At 29.2% G+C, this 10,463-nt stretch overlaps 1 protein-coding gene across 2 annotated transcripts; it reads left to right on the top strand.

Annotated features, from left to right (window-relative positions):
• The first annotated feature begins 4,776 nt into the window (after positions 1–4,776).
• On the top strand, positions 4,777–9,404 carry LOC105645779 (uncharacterized). Of its 2 annotated transcripts, none has more exons than XR_016320464.1 (7): positions 4,777–4,951; positions 5,748–6,132; positions 8,110–8,251; positions 8,355–8,485; positions 8,736–8,884; positions 8,984–9,049; positions 9,137–9,156. XR_016320464.1 is itself a non-coding variant. In XM_089720243.1 (7 exons), the coding sequence occupies exons 2-7, from the start codon at positions 5,941–5,943 to the stop codon at positions 9,218–9,220; spliced, it is 678 nt and encodes a 225-aa protein (XP_089576369.1). In that variant the 5' UTR covers positions 4,782–4,951; positions 5,748–5,940; the 3' UTR covers positions 9,221–9,404. The 2 variants fall into 2 exon arrangements, 1 of the variants encoding a protein (XP_089576369.1); XM_089720243.1 differs by having other exon boundaries at positions 4,782–4,951; positions 8,822–8,884; positions 9,137–9,404.
• Positions 9,405–10,463: the final 1,059 nt, after the last annotated feature.

Genomic DNA, 10,463 nt, shown 5'->3' with positions numbered 1-10,463 from the left:
TTTTGCCCCCCATAGAAGTTGAATTGATGTCACTGCAATCTTCTTGTATCAACCCTGGCCCATGAATTTATTGTGGTCTAGCTGCAAAGAAATATCGAACATGTTCATGATTGTATGTGCATGTGAAAAATATCAGATGCAAAATGCTTTGCTTTTTATTTTTTCTTGCTCCTAAAGAATATATAATTGAATTTAGGAAAGCTATTTTCTACTCTTCTTTTTTGTGCTTTTTCTTCCATGAATTTTATAAATAAGAACTGAAACTATGGGATTGTGTTTGTGAATCCCTTTTTCTGTCAAAAATTTAGTACTAGGTTCTTGATTCTACACACACTCAAAACTAGGATGCCTGTGTTGTTCAGTCAGATTGGCATTACTGTAATATTGTACAAGAATAATCAGTCTTGAAAATCAGCAATGCAATTATAATACTCTATTTTGAAGTTCATTTTTGTGTTTTCCTTCTTTTTTTTTTTTTTTTTTTTGTGTTTTTGGCTTCTTCCTTTTGATTCTTTTGATTGGAAAGGAAAGAAAATAGGAGAGAAGAAGAAAAATAAGGGTTAAAGTAAAATTCAAGGAAAAAGTGCTATTTTCCCTTCTTGTGTTTAAATAGAAAAGGGGAAAACAAATTACACTAGTTAACTATTATTTAAAGTTTTAAAGTTTTGAACAATGGGTTTCACCAAGTTTTTTCGTAATAGGCATTTATATTTTTAATTTTATATCCAAAAAAGAAAGCGATCTGCTACAGTATGATCTTCTCACTAATGTGAAAAGTAAATACCTCGAGTTTGAGTCTTCATGATTGGAAGAATTTTTATCGTTTGGTGAGTTAAAGTTATGATCATAAGAATTTTTATCAATTTGATGAGTTAAAATGAGAGTTATCAATCTGGCGAGTGACAAAGCAAGTTCATTAGATTTAGAGGGAGTTCTCTTTAATTTGGTTAAAATTTTGACAAAAATAAATATTTTTTTTTTCATTTTTTCTTTTTTAAAATAAAAATGAAATTTCAAATTTTAACATGGGAGTACTTGTCACTTTTAAATAGTCTATTTTTGTTATTAGAATAAATATTAATTAAAATAATTTAAAATTTGATGAACATGAATTATCACGAATTAAATCTCATTTTAGCATCTGGTAGTAATATATTGTAAAAAAAATTATAAATTACATTATCATGAAAATAATTAATTTCACTTATTAGAATTAATAATTTAAAATTCTTAAAAAAAAAAATGAGAGGGAGAGAGAGGGAAAGCAAATAAGAGCATGTGGGTGGTGGGGTCCAGCCTTTGAATCTTATGACCAGGAAGCGGGATACATAGATTATAGAGTGCGCTCCAGCTGCAAGGGCGGACCTCAAATCGAATTCAAATTTATTAAATTCTATTTCTTTTTCTTTTTTCCTTTTATTTAAAAAAAAAAAGGAAAATTTGTAAAATTACAAGTCAAAAATTTTGTAGCTTTATATGGTACAACAATTTTAGTTGCTCGGATAAGATCCGACAGCTGGATTTCTGACACGTGTACGTCACTCGTACCCTTCTGTTTTTTGAATTAACCGATCATTCGGCCACGGCTTACCATTATCACCACTCAGCAGCCAAGCCATGGCTTGTCTTTTGATTGTTTTTATCCTTTTTTTTGTATGACAATACTGCCCCTAACGACGAAGCCATGGATGTTGGATATTGTTTGCAGAAAGTAGGGTCATTCCTGGCCGTTCAAATATTTGCTGTCGGACAAATGGTTTACAGTCGACGTGGATGCTAAATATCTGGGCTATTCATCCATTTTTGTCAGAAATATCCCAACTCTTAAAATAAATAAATATAAATAAGTAATTTATTATTTATGGTGAACAAATTATAAATCACCATTGTTGGTTGATAAATTTATGATAATCTGAACCACAATTAAAATTTTTCATTTTTGGAAAATGTAATTTGCTATTGATGAGATTTAAATCCCAAAACTAATAGCATTTTTCATATTTGGTATTTAATATTTAAAATTATATTTCAAAAACTCTTTCATTATTAAGTATGTACATTTTGTATTATCTAATTTTTAATTATATTTTATGGAAACTATTCAATTATAATATTTTCGTCAACAACATTTTTTATCAAAATCTAAGTATGTAAATTCATTTGAATTCTAATTAGAAAAAAAATTATGGAGATTTACACTCTATTTGGTATAAATAAATTCGAAATATGGAATTCATTTGTAAATGAATTATAGTATAATTCGTCTGTGAATGAATTTTTTATATTTGGTACGATTAGTTCAAAACGTGTAATTTGTAATTGAATTCCACATGATCATTTATGAAACAAATTCATAATTGAAAATTTATTTGCTTTGGTTTCCTAAAATATCATTGAAATAATAATTTTGCAATAATAAATATCAATTATATTTATGTTATGCAATATAATTTTTTTATATTTTATTAGAACAAATAAATAATATTAATAAAATTATTGCATTTAATTTAGCGATGAATGTATATTTAATTTGAATCTCTCTCGTGAGTAGTCAAAAAAAAAAGCTCAAAATATTAAAATAAAAGATGAAAAATATTAAAATAAAAAACACAATAATAGAAAATTATTTTTCTAAAAAAAAATTTCATAGTTTTGGTAAGTTTGATAAATAAATAAATTAAGCAAGTAAAAATTTAAAAAATTGATTTTGTAGAAGGAAAACGGTAGTTTATCATAAAAAGTTGAATGGTTTAATTTTGTGGAATTCATTTGGAAATTCCAATTATTTTTATAGAATTTAGTGTAGCTATGTTCAATTCTGTACAATTAAATTATTAGAATTGAAATATACATTTTTTCATTTCAAACACAAAATTATGGATTTCTAAATGAATTCCATAAAAATTTATGTAATTCATTTGTTTCAAATAAGCAGTTAAAAAAAATCTAAACCATAAATTTAGTTGCAATTGTTACTGTTAATCAACGGTGGTTCCTACTTTCTAATTTTTTTTACTTTTACTGATCTCAAATATGTATTTATGAGAGATTGTTCAAGTTGAGTTTGGTACTAAACTTTGATTTTGTTTGATCGAAAATTTTAAATTTTAATTTATAAATATGGATTTTCGACTAATGGTATCTAATAATGTAATATATTCTATGGATGAAAGTAAAATGGATATCCGTAAATTTAAAATTGCCTGTTTCCATATATATTTAGAATTTTACAATCTATATCCATGTCCAAATTTATTTAGATTTATATATTTGAACTCTTTTAGAATTTTACTATTTATACCACTCTTATTCTTTTTAGAGTAGCTAAGAAAAGACAAGTTTTAAATTATTCAAACCCAAATTTATTTAATTTTTTTTAAGTAACAATTGGTAAGGTCCTGTTAATCTAGTGTGGTCTAATTGGTTTTCTTATATCTCACAGAAGATGAGAAGTGAGATGTATCGAGATTGAATTTTTTCACCATAAAAATTATCACCAATTTAGTAAATATTATTCAAAAAGGAGGTTTCCCCCCTACTCATACTATACTTACCATTTACCATACTTCCCATGCTCAAAATTGTCACATGTAATAATTTTACTACATATCTATGATCCATTTATAATACTGTAGACATATTGAAACAAGACGATATCTTAAAGTACTCAAATTGCTTTCATCCCAAACATTTTTAAACGGGAACAATTTCTTAAAGTACTCGTGTTGCTTTCATCTCATTATATTCGTATTGCATCCATCTCAGTTTATTTCTCTTTTGATGCGTAATAGCTAAAATTTATATGTGTATATCACATGTAATAAATTTTCAGAAAAGAAATTTATATTTAAAATATCAGATAATTTATTTTTTTTATCAAAATCAATAAAGGATTAATCACCACTCAAAAATTTATATTTTTTATCAAAATCATTTTCAAGTATAAAATTAAACAATTCATTTAGTTTGTATTGGCAATATAATAATAAGTTTTTATGTATTATCTATAAGAGTAGAATTTTATCCCTCAGTAATTAGTTGTAATATTTGAAATTCTAGCATAATTAATTAATTAATTAATATTTATCGGAAAAAAGAAAGAAAAAGCAAACAAGATGAACGATGAAAGAAAAGAGTAAGTAGCTATACCATTATTCCTGCCATTAAATTTTTAATTAGGGCAACTTAAAGTCTGAAATCAAAGTAGTTAGACATTAATCATGATTTATACTATATAATTTAAAGAGAAAATAAATCCGAAATTTAGTTATCATTAATATAAATTACCAAAAATAATATACAATGTCATAAAGGAGCAACCATTTATACACAAAAAGCTCAATCATTTGTATATGGCAGCATCGTAATAGCAGTACCACCAATTAAGGCACTGTAGACGCAGAACAGGACACACGTGAACACATTCTATTGGTTACGCTTTAAATATTTCAAAAGCTCTCTGTAACTTCTGGTCCCACAAGATCACGGCGCTACAGCAACCAGATTTCTTCGAAATCTAATACGACAAAAATCCCGAAACTGCTTAAGCCGAGCGGAGCCGAGATAAAAGCGAGTAAGCTCTGAGCATAGCCCTATAAAACCAGCGAACAGACAAAGGAAAAACAAAGCCCAACTTTGTTTTTTAATTTTAATTTTATTTACTGGTAATAACCGGTAAACCGGTTGTGACGGTAACAAAGGTGTGACCGTACGGCACATGGCAGGTCGTTTCCATGGCAGTTGGTAAGCATTTAGTGTGCTTTTGCCTCCCTTTCCCTCTTCATTATATCTATTCTCTCTCTCCCTCAAAAGCTGTGCATTTTTTCACTGCTCACTTTCAAAATTCGTCTCCAAAACCTTTTCTTTTTCTTTTCTCTGTCGTTAATCTCTCCGACGCACTTCTCAGATCCGCTTTGTTCCATCTGAATCGATTTAATTCGACTTTCTTCAGGTATTAGCCGTATGCTTCTGCTCCATTTCCTATCTAATCTTCACATGTCGCAGTCATTTCTCTTCTTCTTCTTCTTCCTCTTTTTTAAACTATTTGTGTATATTTTTATGTATAAGCATGGAGAGAGATAAGGACATGCATAAAAGTATCAATTTGTATTGAATATTAGCTGCTGGAGATTTTAATAATTATTCTTTTAATAGTCTATGATGATTTTTTTTTTTTGTTTTTTGGTTTAATTTAAAATCAAAAAACAGTTTGATGATTTTATTTGAGCTGTAATGGTACTCACCTTGTGTCATTCACGATTTAATTTCAATTAAGGAGAATTAGAGCTACTAATTACGGTGTTTTTTGTTTACTTTTATTTAAAAAAACTATATTGGAATATATCCTTTGTTTTTTCAATGATAAGCTCACTAGAGATTTCATATTTGGATTTTCTTCTCATTTTAAAAAAGGAAAAGAAATTTTGGATTTTGTTTTCAAAAGCTTTCCTCGCTTCTAGTGGCGATGGAATTAAATTTAGGGTTTTTTTTTTTTTTTTGCCTTTTTGTACTGAACATTGGTCGGATCAAGCTTGTCAGATACTTGAATTTTGATAGGTTTATGATCATAGTTGAAAGGCTTGAATAAGAGAGATTAATTAGTAACACTCCTTTGATCTGAATCAAACAGTGGTTCATTTATTGAGTTCAATCTTTAGTCCGTGACTCAGTAATTGCATCTTATAAATTTCTTTTCTCTCTCTAAAAGATTTACTTGACACTGTTCTTTTTCCTTTTTGCTTTTTCAGGAACCGTAATTGACTAATTGGAGCATGGGATTCACTGTTGAAGTGAAATTAGCAACAAACATTAATTGAGAATTTCCTCTCACCAAAATTGATGGGTTTTCTGTAAAACTTGGGGGTTTTAGATAGCAAGTACTCTGTTGCATGTTTTTTTCAATTACCATCTGGGTTTTGAATCATAATTCGGAGGGTGAAGATGTTAGAGACTGAGCTATATCCTTCTCGTATTCTTTCTCCCTTTCGAGAGGAAAGTGGTGATGAAGAGCTATCAGTGCTTCCTAGGCACACCAAAGTCATTGTCACAGGAAATAATAGAACAAAGTCTGTTTTGGTTGGTTTACAAGGCGTGGTCAAGAAGGCTGTTGGCCTCGGAGGCTGGCATTGGCTGGTATTGATCTTTTTTTTTTTTTTTTTTTTTTTTTTCAGCGCTAATCATTCTATAGTATAACAGTAGTGACTTTTTGTCTTTCTTGTGCACTAGTTGACGTTTCTTTTTACTCTATTTTAATCTCAATTTCTTTTGGTGCACTATCAATTCTTTATTTTCTTACGTTGAGTTGCATTTGCATTGCTAATTTGCTTTTTAGCATAATATCATATGGTTATTTAAACTTGACTGGTTTTGTTCATTTTTTATGTTTCATTGGTCTACAATCTAAAAGGCTTTTCAAGAGTTCCGTTTTTTTTTGTCCCTCCCATCATTCATTAAAAAAAAATTGATCCTTTTTTATATTTTTCTTTATTCATAATTTATTGCTTATTTGACCCTTGTTTTTTTTTTTTTAATTCAATGACCCCAGGAAAAAAATTTTCCTGCACTTAGGTGATCTAGAGATTATTTCGGTGATTTAGGTCTTTATATATTGTTACTGTTATTAAATTTTTTGAGACTATTTCGGTGATTTAGGTCTTTATATATTCTTCTTCTTCTTATTAAATTTTTCCTGAAAAAATTGTATGCATACACGTTTGTAGTTCCATATAATTGGTTGTTTTATTTCCTAAATAAAAGATTTGTGTTGATATAAAACGGCGCTTTATAGACAGATCGTTAGATTTTTAGCCTCAACATCGGAGCAATATCTCGTATTTTTATATCTTCTTTTAGCTGGTCAACATGTGTAACGAAGTAAGTGCGTTATTTTTTTAAGCTCTTGAAGTGGAGGTATGTATTTGGATTAATATGATGAACTCTGGTGGGAATTAAGTTCTTGATTTAAAACAAAAAATAAAACGAAGATTCTTTGCAATTTCACAATTATGATTCTTTTTTTATATATATATTTTTTTTCTTTTCAAAAATTCTTTTAACAAACTGTCAATTTCATATAGTTATTTGTCTGTTAAACTTAATAACTTTTTTATTAAAGAAAATTTGTTTTTTCCTGCTTTTTTTTTTTTTTAAATTGGATCTTGGAATCTTTAACAGATCTTTTTAACAAAGACCTAAACTCAGTGAAAATTTGATTATCTTACTTCTTTTTCTTTACAAAATTTTAAAGATCTTACTTTTTTAACAAAGATTGAAACTCGGTGAAAATTAAAGATAATACTTCATACTTTTTTTTTTTTTTTTTTGAAAGTTGATAGAACTAGAACCACAAAAGATCTAAAAGGAATCAAAGTATTCTTTAACAACTATCAATTTCATATACTTATTTGTATATTAAACGTAATAACTTTTTTTTTTTATTAAAATTTGTTTTTTTTCTGCTTTTTTTTTTTTTTATTGGATCTTGTAATCTTTAACGGATTATTTTAAAAAAGACTTAAAACTCAGTGAAAATTTTGAAGTTCTTCCTTTTTTTCAACAAAGATTGAAACTCAGTGAAATTTTGAAGATATTACTTCATACTTAACTTTTTTAAAAAAATTTGATAGAACTAGAACCGCATATAAAGAAGATTTGATTTCAAAAGATCTACTATTTGGATGAATACAGTAGAATTGAAACAAAAGATTCATAGAACCTATCCCAATTAGTTTGAAATTTTGGAAAATAAGACTTAGTTATTGTGATATTAATTTTTGGTTTTTGAAAATCATTTAATTTCCTTGCAATTCGTTACAAATTTTTGTTGTGAATCATGGAAGAGGAGAAATCTAATTTTTATGTTGTGTTGTCAAGTTATTGTCAAATTGAGCTCTTTCTAGCTGATCAAGTTGGCTCGAGTTCTGATTTAATTTGGCAGTTTATTATGTAGGTAAGATGATGAATGTTGTGAAAATAATGATATATAATATAAAAGCATGCAAAATATTAAATACTCAATTATTCTGTTGTTCACTAGTTAGTTTATTATTTTTTCTGCCTTCTTATTTGTGGGTTAATGGAATTTGTACCGTTGATGCTCTGACATACAAGGTTCTGAAAAATGGTGTTGAAGTTAAGCTGCAAAGAAACGCATTGAGTGTGTTGGAACATCCTACTGGGAATGAAGTAGATGAAGATAATGATTTTGATACTAGCAGCGGCTCTGACATTGGTGAAAAGGACCATGATTTCTGTATGCTTAATTGCTTGATTAAGCTTCATTTTTATCTTGAATTTCATCTTTTTATCACTTTCATAAATTTAGATTTGTACTGATGTTCATAAACCTTGGGCAGCTAGTGGCAGTGAGTTCCACAAACTTAGCAAGCCAAGAGTTCGATCGACGAGGCCATGCATTCCATCAGCAAAGTCAACTAGTCGGAGCAGTTATAGAGATGTGCAATCGATAATTCACACACCTCAACTGGTAAGAGATCTCAATAGAGTAGTATATGCAAGTTGTTGGGTTCCTCATCAATGTATGATTTACTAGAGAGTTGGATCTTAAACTCCATGCACCTTTACCATATATATAGAATCAAAATTGGAAGATCTGGCCTGGTTATCCTCCCAGCAAAGAGAGTTTCTATTATGACCATTTGATGTTATTTTCATCATTTTCTTATCATGTTATAGATTCTGATGTTGGATTCCGGTGTTTCATTTGTTCGGAATAGCATTTTGTAACATGCACGATAGACAAATATTTAGAACTTAGCAAGAAGCAATGTCAATATATTCTGAAATTTTTGTGGATGCTCAGAAGGTGAACTTGACAAAACTAGGAAATGAATCACTACAGAGATACTGCAGAAGATTCAACCTAGTAAGTCTTACTTGAGCCATTAAACCTGTATTACTTTTATTGAATTCGGGGTCCCACACAATATTAACTAACTGGCTGGAATGCAATTGGTAATTTTAGTGCACCCATTCTGATTCATCAAGGGAGCAAATGCTTAATGCTGTGCAAAAACACTTTGCATCACAGGTCTCTTCCTCTCCCTCTCTCTCTCTCTCTCTCTCTCTCATGAACGCACAGGCATTTAGCGTAAATCTGATGCATTTATTGTTGCAGCCTCCGTTGAACGAGGTGCGAGTGATCGCAGCATTTGCCCATGCAGCAAAGAGACTGAAAGTAGCTGAAAAACCAATAGAGTGAGATCTCTGAACGTTCAAGGCATTGTATAATTATATATGCATATAAACTCTAACATTTAGATTAGATCTGATCATATACTGAAAATGGGGGAATTATTCATTGATAAATGACACAATTTCCTCAGATTCTAACCATGTACCCTTTGGCTGATGCTAGTTAATTTCAAATACATGTCTCAACAAAATATCAATTATTAGCACAGACCATTTGATAATTATGAGAATTAGAAAGTAGAGTTAATGATAATTACTATTAACAATCGGCTTTAATTGTTGTTTAGGTTACTTTTATTGATTAAAGATTATAAGTTTGAAGTTTATATATATTTTAATCATAAATACAAGGCTTCAAAACTATTTTTTCTAATGATCTCTTCTTTGAAAATCTGATTTTGGATCTCAATATGTTAAATGAATTCTAAATATTTGAACTTGAAATTCAAAGGTTCTTGCTTTAATGGTAGAGGTACTTAAAACCGTTCGATATGTTAATCACAGTTTCTTATTTCTAGTAAAAACTTATTAAATGCACAAAAGAATGTATCAATTGGAACATAGGAAGAACTAGAAGGTTGTCCCAAGGAGAAGGTACCAATTTATTGCCAAAATTACACGGCATTGTCGTTTTGTAATGAGCCAGGCTGGAATTCGGTGTAATGGGGATATTTTTCTACAGTTTGATAGAGACTTGTAGGATAGGACAGGGACGTCTTTACTAAACAAATAATGTACCCTACCCCAAATTTCAAATCCAAAGGACAGTATTTGGTTTTTGCTCGGGTCAATTTCTGTTACTTAAAAAGTCAATGCTCTTGAAACTCTTTTGCCCATTTTCATGGTGCACTGAGCCTCACCTTACCCATTATTGGCTACGGCATATATTTTGTACTTAAAAGCCATCTGCTCCCATTTCTTTTCAACATCTCTAGAGATTGCTGTTTGCTTTTTTTTTTTTGTTATGGTCACTCACTAAAGCGATTTCTGATATTTTGATTATTTTACTGCATATTTGATAGGGTTTAAACGTATATGGTAAACGTATAGTCAAAAATATCTCCATTAGGAGTCTTCTTTATTAAGGAAAGAAATCGATTTGCCTTGTGTACACCCTAATGCGAACCTATGCAAATCGTTTAAGTTTCAAATATTTAACTAGAAAATTTAAAAAAAAATCAGTTAATTTTGTGGAAAAATACGAAAATTATGATAAGTCGTAATCTGTTAAGCAAAATTCTGTTTTCTCT

Source organism: Jatropha curcas, chromosome 4 (genome assembly GCF_041381405.1).
Source record: "Jatropha curcas cultivar XTBG-Jc1 chromosome 4, XTBG_Jcur_1.0, whole genome shotgun sequence".
Classification (NCBI taxonomy): Eukaryota; Viridiplantae; Streptophyta; class Magnoliopsida; order Malpighiales; family Euphorbiaceae; genus Jatropha; species Jatropha curcas.
The sequence above is the reverse complement of the archived record's forward strand: the minus strand, read 5'-3'. Positions and strand labels throughout refer to the sequence as shown.